The 21,913-nt window shown below is 35.8% G+C and overlaps 1 protein-coding gene across 1 annotated transcript in view; it reads left to right on the top strand.

Annotated features, from left to right (window-relative positions):
* LOC114905895 (protein FAM122A-like) overlaps positions 1-21,913 on the top strand; it is a 62,898-nt gene that overhangs the window by 18,655 nt on the left and 22,330 nt on the right. Inside the window, exons 4-9 of the mRNA XM_029240236.1 lie at positions 8,992-9,035; positions 9,404-9,446; positions 10,754-10,757; positions 12,139-12,201; positions 14,917-15,013; positions 16,811-16,960. Of these exons, the coding sequence (XP_029096069.1) occupies positions 8,992-9,035; positions 9,404-9,446; positions 10,754-10,757; positions 12,139-12,201; positions 14,917-15,013; positions 16,811-16,960 (401 nt within the window). The remainder of the gene's footprint in view (positions 1-8,991; positions 9,036-9,403; positions 9,447-10,753; positions 10,758-12,138; positions 12,202-14,916; positions 15,014-16,810; positions 16,961-21,913) is intronic.

The following is a 21,913-nucleotide window of genomic DNA, read 5'->3' on the forward strand; positions in this document are numbered from 1 at the left end:
TGTGTGTGTGTGTGTGTGTGTGTGTGTGTGTGTGTGTGTGTGTGTGTTTAATAGCAAAAGCCTAATACAGAATTAAATCTTTGATTTATCCAAGGATTAGCCACAGAACTCAAAAGATCAAATCGCCATTTCACCACAGGTGGTGGGATTATTTTTTTCACCCAACTACAAGCAGACTTTTGTTCAAGGCGGGGCCGCTTAACTGTTATGAAGCACTTATTATTCACTTAGCACTATAATAGGTCTCATCTGTGGTCTCATTTCATCCCACAACAAACTTATAAGGTCAGAAACCAAAGATGGCAGAAAGTTAGTAATTTACCAAATGTCCAGAGTTAGCAAGTGTCAAGCCAAGACTTAGCCCCAAATTACTGGATTCTTTTACAGCTACCCTCACCATGTTTTCAGTGGCACAAAACCCAGAGTATCTCGTAACCTTAGTTTTTTGTGCTCCAGCTCCTGCTTCCTTTCCCTCTCTCCCTCTCTCCCTCACACCATGGCTTCCCTAACACCCAGCTTATCATCCACTAGCAAGAAAGTATGGTTTAAAAGATCCTTTTACTTTTTAGTAAATAAGACATTCTTTTACTGTTTGTCTTTGTGAGTATGTAGCTATTTAAGAAATTCTTAATGAAAGAACCTAAAACTAGTAGTTAAAGGGACCTCTGGTTTACTTGTGCTTTTTTTTTGCTTCCCCTAAATTAGACCAAATATTTTTAAATTGATTACTACATGTTTCTATTTGATTATGAAGCTTGAAATCAGGACTAATTTAACTGGTTAGTAATATAAATTGTAAAGCAACTTACTTCCATAGTGACAGAATATATATTATAAACATTTAAAATGAAACACAAGTGGTGATCATTTTTTGTAATATATAGAAATAGTGAATCACTATGCTGTGCACCTGGAACTAACATAGTGTTGTAGGTGAATTATACTTCAGTAAAAAATAAATTAAAATTTTAAAAAATTAAAAAACAAAAATTAAAGCTAAAATAAAATAAAATGAAACACAAGTAGAAAATGAATGAAATGGGAAAATAGAAATAACATTAACTTTCAATCTGGGTGCTGATTGAATGGAAAATTAAGACTTATTTTCAGCAGTTTAATTGTCTGATAGATATCTTAAGTTGCATATTTCTTTACATGCATTCTTTAACCATGACTTCTTTTTAGCTGTTGAACTTAACCTTTTAAGTACAAAACAGAAATGTCTGTTTCTTGCCTCATTACATTCTGAACTTTCACTCTAATGACATTAACAAAGGCATTTATTTAATTTCATTTTGTAGCAAAACGGGGGAAATAATAGTAGCTACTTCATAGGATTTTTGTGAGGATGAAAGGATTTAATATATGTATGGTTCCTGGCACACTACATTAAAAATCATTTAATGGAAATTTTAAAACATGCAAAAAAGAACCTCCATGTATTCAATATCTAGCTTCAACTATTGATTACATTTTGTACATCATTTTTCAACTATCCCCTTCTGTTCTGGGGGGAGGAGTGTGATTTAAAGTGAAACCCTAATATCTTTTTACCCTTAAATACTTAGTATGAATCTCTGAGGACTTTTTATTTTACATAATTGCAATACCATCATCACATCTAACAGAGTTATTCCTTAATTTTATCTAATAACCAGTCCAGGTTAAATTTTCCTGATTCTCAAAAAATGCCTTTTTCACTGATTCAAACATGTTCCAACCATGATCTTTTAGGTCTCTTATTTGAAACAGTCTTCCCCTCCTGTTTTTGTTCCATGACACTTCCTTATTGAAGAAACCAGGCCATTTGTCTTGTGGAAAGCCCCACATTCTGATTTTGCTTCCATGTGGTGCTGTTTAATATGCTCTTTTATCCCCTGTATTTTCTACAAACTGATTTGATTATATTTGCTTTTATTCTAAAACAAGCACACAGCCCCAAGTCAATATTATGTTCTGGGTCAACTTTTAAGTAAGGGTATGGTTTAAGTTGCCCTTTTCCTATTAGGCAGTTAATGGACAATTTCTTCTTCTTCTTTTTTTAAATGAAGCCATTTATTTACTTATTTATTTTTAAATTTATTTATTTATTTTTGGCTGTGTTGAGTCTTCCATGCTGCGCACAGGTTTTTCTCTAGTTTTGCGGTGAGCGGGAGCTACTCTTCGTTGTGGTGCGCGGGCTTCTCATTGCGGTGGCTTCTCTTGTTGCAGAGCATGGACTCTAGGCACACGGGCTTCAGTAGTTGTGGCACGTGGGCTCAGTAGTTGTGGCTCGCATGCTCTAGAGCACAGGCTCAATAGTTGTGGTACACAGGCTTAGATGCTCCGCGGCATGTGGGATCTTCCCGGACCAGGGCTCGAACCTGTGTCCCCTGTATTGGCAGGCGGATTCTTAACCACTGCACCACCAGGGAAGTCCCGGACAATTTCTTCTTGACTGTGGTTGTTAGTTGTTTTCTTGGTATTAGAGAGCTTGAGAACATCAAGCTAGAAGTTAATTTTCTTTTTTTTTCCAGCTTTGAGATATAATTGACATATAACATTGTCTAAGTGTAAGGTGTACAACGTAATAATTTGATATGTGTATATATTGCAAAATGATTACCATTGAAGTTGATTTTCTAAACATAGTAATTCTTCCTAAATATTCAGGAATTATTCTTTTTATGTCATTTTCTTTTCCTAATAGCAATTGAGCTTATATTTCAAGAGGTTTGAAAGCACTCAGGCTTTATTTCCCTCTCTCCCAGTCCCCTAAACAAATAACATCCCTGCAGAAATAGCTTGTGTATTAGTTTGCAAGGATTACCCTAACAAAGTATCATAAATTGGGGGCTTAAACAGAAGTTCATTTTCTCACAGCTCTGGGGGCCAGAAATCTGAAATCAAGGTGTTGGCAGGGTTAATTTCTTCGGAGGGCTGTGAGAAAAGGATCTGTTCCAGGCCTCTCTCCTTGGCTTGTAGATGGCCATCTTCATGTTCACATGGTATTCTCCTTATACGAGTGTCTATCTCCAAATTTCTCCTTTTTATAAGGACATTAGTCGTATTGGATTAGGTCCCACAATAATGACCTTATCCTAACTTGATTACCTCTGCTAAGACCCTCTCTCCAAATAAAGTCATATTCTGAGGCACTGAGGGTTAGGACTTCAACATATGGATTTGAGGGGGAAACAATTGAACCCGTAACAGTTCGTTCACAACATATTATTCTATAACTTTACATTTATTTCCTGACTTGTTAAATAGAAAATAAAATCATTGGTACCCAATAAGAACTTGACTTTCTCTGTAGTGCCTTCAGTGAAATCAATTAAAAAATTATCTACTTACATACTACCTCTGCATTTCTAGCATCCCTTGTATTTATATCTTCACAAATATGAACTTTAGCCACACATTTTACAGTCTTCTTTTTATATTACCTAGTTTGGATAGATTAAACTGGGTTTAGACAAAAATGTAGGGGAGGTTTATGAGATGAGGCCATTTAAAACAGATTATACCAGCTGGAGTACAGGGCATGATTGTGATAGGGACAATTTAGATATTGTCTGTTACATAAGGCGTGCCTGTGAGCTTTTTCTTCTGCTGGCCAGGTTTCACAGTTAGTCTGTCTTGTGGACTTTGTTACCATTTTTTAGTCTAGTAAAGCAATGACATTAGATTTCTGTGATTTGTTTTTGAGTTTTCCTTGGAACCTACAAAGTACCTAGTCTCTCTTATGAAGAGACCTTCTCTAAGGGAATAGCCTAGCTTGTTTTAAAAGAAATTTAATTTGATCTTAGTTTACAAATTGTTTCATTCTTTCAGCAAGCATTTATTGAGCCAGGTACCACTGGGCAACTAAAATCTTTCAAGCATACTCTCCTTCAGAGAGCAAAAGTGGGTGACTTCCTATTTTCATTTTTACCTTAGATACTAAAAAGTTGAAAGCTAAGTTCAGTGCTCAAGTACAACAACTCTCCTTAACCTAGGTTTCTAGCATACTCTTTGCCCTTGACAGTTACATGGCTCTTGACTTTTAATCCTTAATTTAACAATCTTATTTTATTATAAGCCATCTCATATCCGTTTTGGAAATAGGCCAGATGTAAATAATAAAAGTGTCAACCCACTTTTACTAATGATCCTAAAATAGCTGATGTTGGGGAATGCTCCAACTTTCAGTGGAAGAAACAATAAGCAAAATTCTGTCCTAGTTCTGGGAAAACTTGCTCTTTACTTGTGGATTGAGTGAATTACAAAATACTTTGAGCTTCTCCCTAGAGGAAAACATCTACATCTACGTCAATATTAAATGGAAGAACTATGCTAACAATTACGTTTTGCTGAAAAGATTTACTGTTATTCCATTGTTTTAAAAGACTGATTAACTTCTTAAACTTCCTTTCCCAATTTCTCTCATTTTCCATAATGGCATCAAAATAGTCAGTCTCACAGTTTTAAGACTCAAAGCTCTAGGTTCATCTTCAATTCTTCCTTATTTTTCTACTGTATCCAATTAGGCATCTAATCCTATTAATTCTTCCTTGACAATACCTTCTCTGCTCCCATTACTACTTCCTTCTGTCCCTTGGGTCCAGATTACTGTAATAATATTCTAATAGATTTCCTATCTCTGCTAATTTAATCTGACTTCCACAACCAACACCAAAATATCTTTTTTAAAACATTATTTTCATCTTTTTCTCTCCTGTGCAAAAAGTTACAATGGCTTCCCATTACCTTCTGAATAATAATAAGAAGAAGAATAGCTAGGCTGTATTGAGCACTTACTATGTGCCAGACCTTTTTTTGTTTTGTTTTGTTTTTTTGTGGTATGCAGGCCTCTCACTGTTGTGGCCTCTCCCACTGCGGAGCACAGGCTCCGGACGCGCAGGCTCAGTGACCATGGCTCACGGGCCCAGCCGCTCCGCGGCATGTGGGATCCTCCCGGACCGGGGCACGAACCCGTGTCCCCTGCATCGGCAGGCGGACTCTCAACCACTGCGCCACCAGGACCGTGCCAGACCTTTTAATAGGAACTGTACAACCACGTCATTATCCTTATTATTATCATCATCTTTATAGGATGAAGAAACTGAGGCTCAGGTTAAGTTGCTTGCCTAAGGTCACACAGGTAGTAAGTTATAGAGCTGGGATTTGACTCAGTTCTGTTTGGCTCCAAAACCAGTGGTCCTAACAGCTATGCTATTCTGCCCAAACTCTTTAAATTCAATCTCTTCAATTATTTAAGATCCCATAAATCTGGTGCTCTTACCAGTTTTCTTTCTCATTGCTCTGTAGTGCAAATTCCCTTTCAACCAAACTAGTCTCGCTACCGTGTAACCTGCCATATACTTTCTCTCCTCTAAACTTCTGTTCATATGGTTCCTTCTGCTGTTACAGCCTCCCCTCCACCCTCTGCTTGTCCAGATTTTAAACATCTTTCAAGGCCGAGGTCAAATTTTAAGTCACACAACTCACACCACTCTTTATTACAGACTATTTATGACATTTATTGTTTATACTGTAGACAGTAATATTTAAACTCTTTTAATCACGCACTGCATCAATAAAAACTGAGCACATGCTTCCAATTTATGTCTATTGTATTTACATTATCGCCATATACTGTGAATATAGTGTATATTGAGTGCCAGCATATAGTGTGACTCATAGAATATATGCAAGATTAGAGATATAACAAGGATGAGATGAAGATGAAATGATGTTTCTAGAAATTTTAAAATTTTATTTTATTAATTATAGATGATTATTGAGAGTCAGTATGAATTCGTATTTCCAATGGTCTTGAGGATTAGAATTACTTTAGCCAGCTCCTTGACAAAGCAGATTAGCTCAGCATTGTGTTTTCAGTCAGGTGGCTGATGAGAAGCTGTGCCAGGAGAGGCTGTTGTCTGCACAGACTTGCATTACTAATCTCTGTCCAAGGTTTCTCGTGGGAATCTTGTTAAGGCACTTGTCCATTTTGCGGTGCTTGGTTTAGTTAAAACTAGATAAAACTGCAATTAGTTGTACTTAGGTAAAGGCCAAAAAAAGGCTCTCCTCTCACAAGATCTTTGGACCCTATGGGCTGAGTGAGGGCACCAGTGTCAATCTGTATGTCTAATATCGGCAAGCTTTCATTTCTTACTGTCTTGGATTTTAAAGTATATAAATTAAATTTCTATTTTGTTTTCTTTTTTCTTCTCAGTGGATCATCTTGTATACCCCCTGGGCTATGACTATGCTTACTTTGGAGATTGACTAAATGTATATAATAAAGCTTGTCTTTCCAATGCGATTCTAGGCCTCTTTAAGGGAAGCCTCATCTGCTTATTTCATGTTCCGCATAATATTTAGCACCAATGTTGGGCAGCCATCACTACTCTACACTTCCAGGACTTTTTCATCATCCCAAACAGAAACTCCGTACCCATTCAGCAATAACTCCCCATTCTACCCTCCCACTCCTGTAACCTCTGTTCTACTTTCTGTCTCTATGCATTTGACTATTCTAGGTAGCTCATGTAAGTGGAAGCATACAATATTTGTTCTTTTGTGTTTGGTTTATTTCACTTAGCATAATCTTTTCAAGATTCATTCATATTGTAGCATGTGTCAGAACTTCATTCTTTTTGTGGCTGAATAATATTCCATTGTATGTATATACCATGTAAAAAAACTATTCATCTGGTAAAGGATACCTTTTGGCTCTTGTGAATACTGCTGCTATGAACACTGGTATACAAGTATCTGTTTGAGTCCCTGCTTTCAATTCTTTTGGGTATATACCTAGGAATGGGATTGCTGGATCATATGATAATTTAATCTTTAACTTTTTGAGAAACCAATTTTTTCCCAGAGTTTGCACCATTTTACATTCCCACTAGCAATTCATGTTCCAGTTTCTCTGCATTCTCAACAACACTTGGTTTTTTTTCCCCCATATTTTAAAATAATGCCTATCCTAATGCATGTAAAGCAGTATCTTATTATGGGTTTGATTTGCATTTCCCTAATAAAAAATGATGTTGAGCATCTTTTCATATGCTTATTGGCCATTTCTATATCTTTTTTGGAGGAACATCTATTTAAGTCCTTTGCCCATACAGATTTTCCTCAACTTGTGATGGGCATATGTCCCAATAAACCTATCATAAGTTAAAAATATCCTAAGACGAAAATGCATTTAATGCAGCGAAATTCTGAACATCATAGCTTAGCCTAGCCTATCTTAAACGTGCTCAGAACACTTACATTTGCCTACAGCTGGGCAAAGTCATCTAACACAAAGCCTATTTTATAATAAAGTGAGGAATATCTTATGTCATTTATTGAATACTGTCCTGAAAGTGAAAACAGAATGGTTGTCTGGGTACAGAATGGTTGTAAGGGTATCGGATGTTTACCCTCGTGATTGCATGGCTGACAGGGAGCTGCCATAGCTGCCGCTGCGCAGCATCACGAGAGAGTATCTGACTGCATATCACTAGCCCTGGAAAAGGTCAAATTCAAAATCGAAGTAGGGTTTCTACTGAATGCACATGCTTTTGCACCATCGTAAAGTTGAAAAATTATAAGCAGAACCATTGTAAATTGGGGACCATCTGTATTTCAAGTGAGTTGTTTTGTTGTTGTCACTGAGTTGTAGGAATATTTTATAAATTCTGGATATTAATCCTTTATCAGATATATGATTTGCAAACATCTCCAATTCTGTGATTGTCTTTTCACTCTCTTTTGATGCAGAAAATTTTTAATTTTTATGAAGTTCAATTTATTTTTTCTTTTGTTACCTGTGTATCATATCCAAAAAATCATTGCCAAATCCAATGACATGAAGCTTTTGCCCTATGTTTTCTTCTAAGCGTTTTATAGTTTTAAGTTTTAAGTTTAGGTCTTTGATCCATTTTGAGTTAACTTTTGTATATGGTGTAAGGAAAGTGTTCATTCTTTCACGTGTGGATGTTCAGTTTTCCAGCACCATTTGTTGAAAAGACCGTCCTTTCCCCACTGAATGGTCTTGGCATCCTTATTGAAAATCAATTGACTATATACGCAAGGGATTATTCTAGGCTCTCTCTATTCTATTCCATTGGTCTATACGTCTGTCCTTATGCCAGAACCACACTGTTTTGATTACTGTAGCTTTGTGTAGTGAGCTTTAAAACCAGGTAGTGTAGTCCTCCCAAGTTTATTCTTTCTCAAGGTCATTTTTCTATTTTGACAGAAAATGCCATTGAGATTTTGATAGGGGTTGCCTTGCATCTGTAAATCACTTTGGGTAGTATTGCCTTTTTAACAATATTAAGTCTTCCAATTCACAAACACAGGATGTCTTTCCATATGTGGGTTATTTTTTTAAGTAACTATTTATGTGAAAAATACTTGCATACTTATAAAAAGGTCAAACAATATGGTAAAGTACAGAGAAAGAAAGAACAAACTGTCACAGATCTCACTACTCATTGATAAGTACTGTTAACCTTTTGGGGAACATCCTTCTGAGCACCTCTCATTTACAGTTTTACATAAGAAGCATTTGTGGTTTTTTCCTACTTAATATGTAATACATGTTTTTCAATGTCAATGACTAGATTTAAATCATGCTTGTACCATCATTTGCTTAAGCAAACCCATGCTGAAAGACATTTAGTTTGTTGGACTGTGAGTACTATTTGTTAATATAGTATTAATGGTTGGAAAAATAGTTTAATGTTTAATGTTTGATGTTTTCTCTTTTGAATGAAGAAAGGTACAAAGTTTTTCATCTAATCAATTCCTGCATATCCAATGTACTATAATGCATAAGTAATAGATCTCTGTGTGGTAGGTGCAACAATGAAAAGTAGAGAACCGGACACTTGTTTAGAGATTTGTTTGTACTCTAGCTCTACTATAGCCCAGTGAATAATAATAAATGTACAGCCAAATGAAGTAAAACTTTGTAAAATCATAGGAACAGGGCATTCAGTTTATCCTCACGTTCTCACCTTTCAGGAAGAAGCCATGAATTTAATGAATAGGGAAACAATGCATGAATGGTGAGTAGTGTGCATTGAATTACTATTCTGATCATATTCAGTTATATCTTTTTTCTTAGGTAGGTAAACTTCAGTACTGATATCTTTTCTTTTGTAAGGAGGTACAAACTGCAATACAGATGGGTCAATCTTGGAAAGAAACTTTGAAGTATGGTATGGTATGGTATTAGCACTTCAATTTTGTAGAAAATTTGAAATTTTTACTGATTTTTCATGTTGGCACTACCTAGTTTTGCTGTAATTTCTAGACATTTAAACTCTCATTTGAAACTAAAATTATATATGCTCCATAATTTTTTTTTTTTTTTTTTTTTTTTTGCGGTACGCGGGCCTCTCACTGCTGTGGCCTCGCCCGTTGTGGAGCACAGTCTCCGGACGCATAGGCTCAGCGGCCATGGCTCACAGGCCCAGCTGCTCCACGGCATGTGGGATCCTTCCGGAACGGAGCACGAACCCGTGTCCACTGAATCGGCAGGTGGATTCTCAAGCACTGTGCCACCAGGGAAGCCCTGCATAATTTTTTATTGCTCTTAAGAAACAGTTTATGATTTACCCATAAAAATAACTAATTGTTTGAGAGTGGGGTTCAAAGTAAATAGTTGTCTGATACAAAACCACTGTTCCTGTGGATCAACTTCCTCTCTGTCCTAGTGAGTCTAAAAAAAGTTCAGTTGTGCTGGTTGAATTGCTTAGATGATGAAATGATAAATGATTTCACTCCCTTCTATGTAATTTATTAACTATATATTAGAATTTTAAACCACAGGCCATGGATTTACTGGGAAAATACTGCATTTTTATGCCTGTAATACATATACTCCTACTAGCATTTTAACGTACAGCCTCTCATTTAAACATGTTTGGAATGTAGTTACATTCCTTGCTAACATTTTTTATGTCCCTGTACATATTATAATTACTAAGTTGTAGTAGTTGAATGATGTTTAGGGTTTTTTTCCATGGACATCTCAGATAATGACAAAATAAGAACTGAGCTGAAATTTGAGTAGAAGAGGTTCTGGTTAGATGTCAGTTTCTAGATTTGGGGATTATTAGGTAGGGAAATGGGTCATCAGCAGAAGCAGTGACATCTTATTTTCTTTTGAGCCCTGAGCGCCTTAGATTGCCATCTATTCCTGATTTATGAATAAGTCCTGAAGAATGAGTAGATAACCTCTGGAGCCTGTCACTTTTCATGTTTTGGTGCTAATACAATTTATAGAGGCTCTTGGATTCCCTTAACTGACCTAATTCTAATTAATTTAAGTGTTAGTGTGAGTGAGTAAATCTGCAAGTGTGTTACAAAGAGGAAAGAAACATGTAATATAACTTTACTTGTGTCTTGGAGAAGAAAAGAACATGTTTTAAAATCCTGAATTGTGTGGTCCTGATTTTGTCCACATAAAATCTATAAACATTTTTATAGCTGTTTATTTTTGTTGTCCCATTTGCATCTTAGTTCTAACCAAAGATTTTTTGATCCTTTCCTGGACACAGCATTGTAGTTTTCAATAACAAATCACAGGTCAAACCCAAAGAGAAAGACTGAAATTTAGGATTTGTGTATCTGTTAGGTATTGCTCAATATTTAGTAGTCACATTCTAGGTCTTTTTTGGGTGCTAGGGAAGCCCCTTATCCGGCATGTAGCTCTCTTTCCCAAAAGGCAAAAGGTGCCTTTGCTTATTGAAGTGAATCTTGGGTTCCCTGCTTGCTTTAGGATGGTGAGAGCTCCATGGTACAACCACTGACGCAGTAAGGATTCCCTTCCCCGTGCCATAGCTATCACCCTCAGCACCTGATAAGTAAGCAATAGGTGCTACAATTGGACACTGCTTATAAAGAGTAACAACGATTTAGAGAAACCACCTTCTCCAAAGTCCACTGATTTAATTCTAGCACCCCCAACAGCTTCTCTCACCAGGGCGACTGAGAAGGTAAGAAAGGAGTGTCTAAAAGTCTGTGTCCCTTGAAATACTTTTAAAACATCAATGTTTCACCACCCAAATCTTTTGGGGGATACATTTTGCTATAGTTATAGCTGATTCAAAATGGCAGTTTTCCCTTTCATTTCTTAAACTATTATTTACATATTACAAAAGTCACCAATCTTTAAGTATACGATTTGATTAATTTTGGTAAATGTGTACAATCCTGTAACCGTAACCATAATCAAGATATAGAACAGTTCCGACACTCTGAACAGTTTCCTCGCGATCTTTCGCGCTTGATCTCCTCCCCCCACCCCTGCCCACCCTAGGAAACCACTAATCTGCTTTCTGAGAAAAGTTATACCGGGTTCAATCCCTGGTTGGGGAACTAAGATCCGCAAGCTGCACGGTGCCGCAAAAAAAAAAAAAAAATTGTAGCTCCAGGTTCTGTGACAACCAAACAAGTAATGTCTTTTTAGCTAAATTAAAATGTCATCCTTTTGGTTTATCTTTTTTTTTTTTTTTTTTGCGGTACGCGGGCCTCTCCCGTTGCGGAGCACAGGCTCCGGACGCGCAGGCTCAGCGGCCATGGCTCACGGGCCCAGCCGCTCCACGGGATGTGGGATCCTCCCGGACCGGGGCACGAACCCGCGTCCCCTGTATCGGCAGGCGGACTCTCAACCACTGCGCCACCAGGCAAGCCCTTTCTGTATTTTTGAAAAGAATCAACTAAGAATGTGTGAGAACATGTGACCATATGAAGAATCAGTAATTCATTAACCCTGTCTGAACATAGCCATCCTCTGACCCAGCTTGTTCATAAGGATCAGAGCTAACTCTCAAATGAACAAATGAACGTTTAACAACCATATCCCCTTATTCACTCATGATTTTCACCTTGTCTTAAGGCAGGTCACAGCCAGGACTACAGGTCCTTCTAGCTTTTTTTCCCCACAACTTGGGAAAATCCTGAATCCTTATAAGTTACAAGACAGTTTTCTGTCCTGAGGCTTTCCTGTTTTTACCTAGATTTAGAGAAAAGCAATGAAATCATGTGATGTGGGATACTACATACAGTCCTCTTTTAGTGTATATCCTTAGATCTGTTATAACGAAATAGTCACAGCTGATCTTTTTCAAATGTTTTCTTGTAACGATTATAATTTTATTTTAGAAGAAGTCAAAGTCCCAACCAACACTATTAGACCAAGTATCCTTGGACCATTAAAAAGAAAAGGTACTTTTATCTACCAACAGAAATAAATATAACTTTATTTTCATAAGATATCACATAAAATCAAGTATTATACAAAAATTCATTTTAAAGGATTTATTTATTTAAAACATATTTGATAAATTACTAGAGGCCTTTTGTTTCACTGAAATGAAACTATGTGTAAAGACATTTTGAAAGCTATAAAGGGCCATGTGAATTGAAAATTTTAATTCCAGTTTAGTCAACTATTATGATTTTCATTATATAATTCACCAAGCTAGCTGCCTTAAATACTTTCTGAAACAAGGTGGGGAATGAATGAATAAATAGAGTGATTCAGCCATCAAGTATTCTCCTGAATCTCAACCCCTGACCTGCCCCACCACTACACGTACACGTTGATATCATATGAATAAGTTGACACAAATTAGATCCACTTACAGCACTAAAAATATATGCTAAGGTGTATGTTGATGTTTCAGTTGTTTATGGGGGTTCTGTTTGGTTAAATATATGGAAAATGATCCACCTATTCAGTAATAAAAGGGCAGGGAAAGAACAGAAGTGGTTTTTTTTTAAACTGCCACAGTTCTGGATCCCCTTTCTCACCCCTGCCTCACTAAGCTATGTACTTCTTCCTTTTTTTGGATATGACTACTGAATTATGGGCTTAATACAAAGTTAAACTATAATAAGGAGGGAAAATGGGAAAGGAGATTAAACTTAAAAATGTGTATTTGTGAAAAATCCATTAAGATGGGAAAGAAGAAGGAGAAAGAAGAAGAAATGGAAGTGGGGGGGCAGAGGTAGGGGAAGAGCAAAACTAGAGGGAAGGAAACTGAAATGCACTGCAATGTTCCCTGCATTTGGCATGAATTAATGGCAGTCTCCCTAACAACATACCTAACTTAGCGTGTACTCGTTATATTCTAAGACTAAGAGGAGATCAGTTCTGGAAAATGCTCTTTTACAAACTAAGCACATTGTTTTATGACAATGGATCAATGACCTAGCTTAAGTGTCTTTTACCTGTGCTGTGAAGTTTGGGCTAATGTTGAAAAAACATTCAAATGTATTAGCAGTTGAAGAGCTGTTAGGAAGTTGGGGGGGGGCATCATTTGAGTATTTAAAATCAAATACGCTTAAATTAAAGACAGTGTTTTACTAAATTAAAATAATTCTTCTTTTAAGATAACACATAAAATGTTTCATGATGTTGAAAATGCCTGGAATTTTCTTAGAATTTATGATTTTAAAAATTGTTTTTATATTTCAATTTTGACATAATAGACTTGGTTTCCATCCAGTGTTTTGGTGGATGTGGAATGTTCCACATGAGCTTCTTGTACCTGGTTTTCAGCTGCTCTGGAAGTTAACTGCCTCATTTCTTTGAGGTGTCCCTAAGAACTCCAAAGCAAATTCTATAAGTACCACACGGTCTATATGTTTTAAGTCAGACCCTCCCAAATATAGTCTATACAGATCTGGTCAAAGTTTATCTGACTTTCCAGATGTAATAACAGATTAAACAGAAATTTAATTTTAATTATATATTTTGGAATATGAATATTTATTTGGGAAACAACAAAGTATGTCCGATTATCACATTAATACAAGTGAAGTGTGGGGAAAGATGGTATAAAAAATCAAAAAGAGGTCCTGGGGGGGAAAAACAAAAAAAGAATGAGGACTCTCTGTAAAGTGGAGGAGAAATAAGGGTTAGAGTCTCCAAGCATATGAAGGCATATTTTATGGTGATTAGCAGCAGTTACTTCCGTTGGGAACAAGCAAGAAAAAATAAGGCTTCAAGTGGGAATTCTGAGAAATCTACAGAGATTGGGCAGCTATAAATATTGTTTTACGAGTAATAATGATTTTAGCAAAGAAAATTTTAATTTTCTTCTATGATGAATTTGTTTTGATTTGCCTTGTTTTTAATTTAAACCAAAAAGGAGAGATGAGTAGTTTTTCCATAATGGTGTAAGTGTATCTGGCATGAGATATGATAATACCTAGACCTCTTTCGAGCTTTATGAGCCATGATTATACTCCTAAGGAAGGTCTGGAAATCTCTATTCCTAGGGATATTTTTTAATGAGTAGGTGGCCGTAGTGTTTTATCATTCAAATATATTCCACCATAGAAGTTATGGACTTGATCATCAGTTTTACTCACATCCAGACATGGTTATCACATGAATGTGTAACATTTACTTCAAAGTGAAGATTATAGCAATGTGGTTTTTTGAGATTAAGTTTTTCTCCCTAATCTTTGAAAATGTATTTATTTTGTTCATTGTATGCTGTAAAAAAAAAATTGATCTATTTAGTTCATTGTGTATGTTTAGCAAAATAAGGAGAGCAGTAACTTAAAGTTTTAAAATAAGGAATGAGATTAAATTATGGTACATCCTTACTACATAGCTATATAAATTTATGTTGTAGAATTTAGTTACTAATATGAGAAAAATTATAATCATTAAAAACAAAAAGCAGATTACGTATCAGTATTATATACAGTGCAAATCCAATTTTGTTTAAAAAAATCATGTATACACACATTCAGGAATTACTGAAAAATGGTTATCTCTGGATAATGGTGATGTAAAATTTTTTTCCTTTTGTTTTTCTGTATTTTATAAATTAATTGCAATGAACAAGTTTTACTTTTGCAATTAAAAGCATAATAAACACATTAGACAAAATATATCTACCTTGATCTGCATTTTTGTCATAGGTGAAATGACATTTGAACATCAGCCAAAGAGATTTTTCCAAGACACAACCAACATGCTTTCTTCTGATACTACCCAGCTATCTGATAGGAATGTATTGTGAGTATTAACATGAGATTTTAAGCATTCATTGGCCACTTTTAACTTGGTTTTTAAGTCTACTTTGGTTATTGTATATACTCAGAAGTATGGTATATTATGAAATACTTTTAGAAGTTTTAAAAAATGAATATCCCAAATGGATACTATAATATTAACTTTAGTTCTTCTCCCCAACACTTACGTGTGACATTAATATATGGTAGACACATTTTTATTTTATATCTTTATTGGATTATAATTGCTTTACAATGTTGTGTTAGTTTCTGCTGTACAACAGAGTGAATCAGCTATACGTATACATATATCCTCATATCCCTTCCCTCTTGAGACTCCCTCCCACCCTCCCTATCCCACCCCTCTAGGTGGTCAAAAAACACGGAGCTGATCTCCCTGTGCTCTGTGGCTGCTTTCCACTAGCTATCTATTTTACATTTGGTAGCGTATATATGTCAATGCTGCTCTCTTACTTCATCCCAGCTTCCCCTCCCTCCCCACGTCCTCAAATCCATTCTCTAACGTCTGCGTCTTTATTCCTGCCCTGCCACTAGGTTCATTGGTACTGTTTTTTTAGATTCCACGTATGTGCGTTAGCATACGGTATTTGTTTTTCTCTTTCTGACTTACTTCACTCTGTATGACAGTCTCTAGGTCCATCCACCTCACTACAAATAACTCAGTTTAGTTCCTTTTTATGGCTGAGTAATATTCCATTGTATATATGTGCCACATCTTCTTTAGCCATTCATCTGTCGATGGACATTTAGGTTGCTTCCATGTCCTGGCTATTGTAAGTAGTGCTGCAATGAACATTGTGGTACATGACTCTTTTTGAATTATGGTTTTCTCAGGGTATATGCCCAGTAGTGGGATTGCTGGGGCATATGGTAGTTCTATTTGTAGTTTTTTAAGGAACCTCCATACTGTTCTCCATAGTGGCTGTATCAATTTACATCCCCACCAACAGTGCAAGAGGGTTCCCTTTTCTCCACACCCTCTTCAGCATTTATTGTTTGTAGATTTTTTGATGATGGCCATTCTGACCAGTGTGAGGTGATACCTCATTGTGGTTTTGATTTGCATTTCTCTAATGATTTGTGACGTTGAGCATCTTTTCATGTGTTTGTTGGCAATCTGTATGTCTACTTTGGAGAAATGTCTATTTAGGTCTTCCGCCCATTTTTAGATTGGGTTGTTTGTTTTTTGATATTGATCTACATGAGCTGCTTGTATATTTTGGAGATTAATCCTTTGTCAGTTGCTTTGTTTGCAAATATTTTCTCCCATTCTGAGGGTTGTCTTTTCGTCTTTTTTATGGTTTCCTTTGCTGTGCAAAAGCTTTTAAGTTTCATTAGGTCCCAGTTGTTTATTTTTAATTTTATTTCCATTACTCTAGGAGGTGGGTCAAAAAAGATCTTGCTGTGATTTATTAGACACATTTTTAGAAGTGGGGTTTTGGCATTAGATTAAGAGGTATTAGAGATATACATAAAAATGCAATCTTGGAAAAGAGTCATCGTCTGCCCCATTTTTTCTGTCTTGGAGTTTTGAGTGCTTTGTTAGGCTGAGCATATTATTTAAAAGTGTGCCAGTAAAGCAAGTTTTAATGATCAAAATGGGAAATACAGTGAATGGATTTTTATTACCGTTACTATTGGTTTTGTTTTACTGCTCTTATGAAACTGCTCTTGTAACTAATGCCAATTCTTTGCTTCACATATTTTGCATTCATTTGTAGACGAAGCACAGAGATCTCTTGAATTCTGTTATCAATGAGTGGTATTTTCTTTTTCCTAGTCTATCTTCAGATGCTCTTGATAGAAACAGCAGCAGTGCAGGGTCTTCTCATAATTCACCAGCTAAAATCAGCACTGTCACAAACTCTCCTGTGTTGCCTTCTGATTTTAGTTCTCTATTTATTCTAGCAGATGAGCTTTTAACTAAGTGGTTTACCTATCCCAAGACTCTCCCCAATAGAGCAATGGAGAAACAAACGTGCACTCGCTTGATGTCTCTCTCTCTCTCTCTCTCTCTCTCTCTCACACACACACACACACACACATTAGAGTAATAACAGGATTGTATGTGGTATAATTTAGACTATTTCCTATTTATCTTTTCTTCTTAATTTCCTAGAATTCTGTTTATCTATAGAACTTGCATGTCTAATTCCTGGGTATGCCCTTAAAAGCAATGTAGTAATACTTTCAAAGATGTTTTCTAAATAAGAAGTATGTTGACAATACAATCATACATCTTCAAGTTGGTAATGTATAGAAATATGCTGTACCTTGATTTTTTTAAAAATAATTGAGAGCTCTATCTATTTATGTGAATAAATAAATAAATAAAATTATACATTCTAATGAAATATTATTGTTCCATTAATCAACAGGTAAAATGGTTTTTCAAGTTATGTACTGAATATTTATGCTAGTTTTTAATATTTTCAGTAATTGCTAGTTTCCATTTGGTAAGGAAAAATCATCTATCAAAAGCAGTTTTAAAATTAAGCTAGTTATACTGTATTGATCCAAGGATTGCCAATTTTTGACATGAATCCTTGGATGTGTAATTTGTTGGGGAGGAATAGTTAGGGGAAGCAAGATGAATGGAAGCTAATTGAATAGCAAGAAAATAATATGTAATTGGGGCTTCACTCAATTTGTACTTAACCTGGTTATCCCTGATCAATTTTGTACTCTAATTAAGTGTGGAAAAAAGACAATGTGGATAAATTGTGGTGTTTTACATTTCTATGAATTACCTTTTATTCATCATCATGACTACTGATTTGATTAAATATAGACTTAATATGTTAGGGCTTTTCTGCAAGAACCATGCACTTCCACTTGTTCCCAAAGGGCTATAAAGGTTTGTTTAAAACCCAATTTTCTATTCAAAAGTCTTAAGGATTTTTTAAATAAGAAAAATCATGTACTAAAAATTTTAAATATAAAGTAAGTGCTTTAGGTAATTGGGGGTAGTATTAGCATTTTGAAAAATAGAAATGTATCTTCATGAAATGAAGTTGAAAATTGGTTTAAATTTCCTCAGCTAATGAAGGTAGGAGTGGCTATCTAAAATATTTATTAAACGTTTTTCCTTGTCATTAGAAATAATCAGAATGATGGAAATCTGATGTAGGTATATTCCACATGGGAAAAAGATTGGCATCAAGAATTTTTTGACAATAGCCCTGATGGAATTGATTAGAATGTATATATACGGCAGGGGGAGATTCTATTCACCTGTGAATAAATGAAACTGAATATTTCTGAGATGACTGGAATCATATGATCTCCTGAAACTGGGATAGGATTCTACAAATTGGCTAAGGACAAGTGAACTATCAATATTGCCTTTGTTACTTAGCTTCTTGCCAGACTTAAGTGGACGAGTTGTGAACATATAAGGGGGCCCTCATGGAATGAGGTGTGATTGCAGTGGTGTTCCTTGATGAAATTATAGATCAATGACAGAAAAAAAGGTCCCCATGTGCTATCGACACTTCAGCAAAAAAAGTTTTTCAGAATGATCAAGTACAAAGACTAAGGATGGAGAAAGTGAACAATGGGGGTGAGACTACTACTCATTTGTATGAGGAACTTTCATCAATAAATCTTGGTAATCTTGGCTATCTCATCTCAATATACTTTTTTTTTTCAACTTAGACAATTTCTTTCACTCTATTTCGTTAGTTTTTATTGTTTTAGCTGAATCCTAGGATGCCACAATCACTATAATATGCTCAGAATTGAGGACTTTGTAGTTGGTTTTCCATTCTGTTACCTTTCGAGCTTGTGTATTGGGGGGCTCCATATCTTAAATGATTTTCTATTTATTAATTTTCAGACCAAAGCAATTCTAACTTTTACATGAGGTATTTTGTGGTTGATTTTTTTTTTTTTTTTTTTTTTTTTTTGCGGTACGCGGGCCTCTCACTGTTGTGGCCTCTCCCGCTGCGGAGCACAGGCTCCCGTCGCGCAGGCTCAGCAGCCATGGCTCACGGGCCCAGCCGCTCCGCGGCATGTGGGATCTTCCCGGACCGGACCATGAACCCGCGTCCCCTGCATCAGCAGGCGGACTCTCAAACACTGCGCCACCAGGGAAGCCCTGTGGTTGATTTTTTTAAATTATGGAAAGACTATGTTTTGTTATCCTAAACATGCCAAGGAATTGTCATGCCAGTTTTCCACAGGGAAGGACACGTATTAGTTTCCTAGGGCTGCCATAACAGAGTACCACAAACTGGGTAGCCCAAGACAACAGAAATGGATTATCTCATAGATCTGGAGGCCAAAAGTCCAAGATCAAGATGTCAGCAGCATTGGTTCCTTCTGGAGGCTTTAAGGGAGAATCTGTTAATGTCTTTCTCCTAGCTTCTAGTGGTTGCCAGAAATCCTTGCCTTGCAGACATATTACTCCAGTCTCTGTCTCCATCATCACTTGGGGTTCTCCCTGTGTCCTTGTGTTTTCACATGGCCTTATAAAGACATCAGTCATTGGATTTGGGGCCCACCCTAATCCAGCATGACGTCATCTTAACTTGATTATATCTGTAGAGACCCTATTTTCAAATAAGGTCACATTAACAGGTGCTGAGGGTTAGAAATTCAACATTTATCTCTTTGGGGACACAATTCAACCCACAACAGGATAGTTTTGGTATTTTGATTGTTCCAATTTTCTTAAATTAGTTTTTTAAATTGTCTATCTTATAACCCATCTTTAAAAAAATGTAAGAACAAGAGGTGATCATATTGTACATAAGTGTTTGTATGTCTCCTTCCTATATATTATAAATGTATATAGGTGTATATATATATATGCTAGTTTTCACACTGTCACTAAGAGGATAAATGAAAATGGAAATAGTTTTTCATATACTTTAAAAGCATCGTTTTTAACCCTTAAATATGTGTTCGTGTTCAATCAAGTATTCTTATTTTACTTATAACCTTATAAAAGAGCAGCACCCAGATACATCCTAACATGAAAACTCACTGCAGTAATAAATTAGATTCTCAGACCAGGGAAAAAAATATGGTTCTTAAAATTTATAATGACTAAGTCAACTAACCAAGCTTGTAATTTCAAGTATATTCAATAAGTATCTAATGAATACTTTCTGTGTACATAAACTATACTTAAAACTGTAGGTTATATGAAGATGAGTGAGATACTATTGCTATCTTTAAGCAGGATAACATAAGTGCAAAAATGACGGTACAAGGCAGTCTAAGATAATATGACTATAAATACACATATGAAAGGACCTCTGTACTATAAAAGTATGAGAGAAAGACAATATTGAAATTACAGAAACTTAGATCTTAAAGGATTTTAGAAGCCTTTTAATCTACCTCTCATTGCAAGAATCCTTTTAAGAACTCCAGACAGGTTACCTTTTAGCCTGAGTTTGAAATCTTGTGATTTCAAAGTGACTGACTGAACTCCGTCACAGGCCAGTTCATTCTATTGTTGGACAACTCTCACTATTAGAAAGCTCTTACATTAAAAATGGGTATGGAGTTAGAATTTGTATCTACGTGGCCTGTTTCACTGGCTCTTTAGAACTGAGGCAAATCAAGTGAGATTTTAAAAGCACACGAGTTAAGATTCTAATTCTGCATTAATCTTTGTCCCTGCTCCTTGAATTATTAGTACTCCCACTACAGGATATTTAATCTCATCTGCTAAATGAATTTTTAAAATTCACCTAGAAGCAACTATATATAAATATCCATGATGAAAATGCATGTATGGTACTTTGGATATCTATGGAGAAAACTAATTACAATTTGCCTGAAGTGTTTTTAAATATTTTAAATCTTAAAAGTTGAGCTTGAAAAATACATCATATAGGTAGACTTCACTCTCAGATAGTTGAAATTGTGCATTTTTAAAAGGCCAGAGAACAATAAGTTACTCTGGTGAAAAGGTAGCTTTCTTTCCCTTAAATTCCATGATATCTCACAGCATTTCTTAAAATGTGCTTCTTAACCCAAGAGTAAATAAGATTGATTTTTACAAATGTCCACAAGGTATAGGTGGAAAAGAATAGAAATAGGAATCATATAGGAATACAGGAATCTTGGAAACTTGCTCAACTTTCTTCATAATGGGAAACAATGACCCTAGTCTCTCAGAAGAAATGTGTCAAACTGATGCAGTTATAAACTGAATCCCATAACTTGCCCAATAAGCTATTGTATGAAATCGGAGATCTCTGTGGCATTATTGACAGCAAAGCAAATTGGTAACATTGGTTCACACCAACCTTTTAGGCGAGGGAACAGCCTACATTATTAGTGAGTACAGAAGTCAGGAAGCCTGACTTGTAGGTCCAGCTCTGTCACTAGCTCTGTATGACTTTGGGCAGGTCACGTCACCTCTCTGGGCTTCATATTTCCAATCGGTAAAATAGAGTTGGACTAGATATTTGTAAGATCCCTTCTGCCTCTTAAAATGTTATTGATTCTGTAAAAACATCTGCCTTCATCTTTGCTAGCATGACAGCGAAAGTCATGATGACATTAAATTTCAGAAGGCCTTAAGAAAATATTTAGGAAATTAGAGAGCTTTGTACCTAATATTTTGATTCTTTCTGGCAACAAGAAACTCATTTTCTTCAGCCTCAACAATAGTTTCCTCTCTTCTATGAATTATGCATGCTTTATGATGAAATGTGGAAAGCTCATTTCCCCCTGGTTTCTTGTTTTGTGTGGATAGATGAAACTCTAAGGATTTCCATATTAATAACAAGTTCCCACTGACAAAACACTAATCATAAAATTTTCTTTCTACTATAACTACAGCTTGAGACAAAACAAAATAAAGGTATACTTGGTGTATATATATATATATATTTTTTTTTTTTTTTTTTTTTTTTTTTTT

The sequence above is a fragment of the Monodon monoceros genome, unplaced genomic scaffold (genome assembly GCF_005190385.1).
Source record: "Monodon monoceros isolate NGI ecotype Baffin Bay Population unplaced genomic scaffold, NGI_Narwhal_1 Super_Scaffold_22, whole genome shotgun sequence".
Taxonomy (NCBI): domain Eukaryota; kingdom Metazoa; phylum Chordata; class Mammalia; order Artiodactyla; family Monodontidae; genus Monodon; species Monodon monoceros.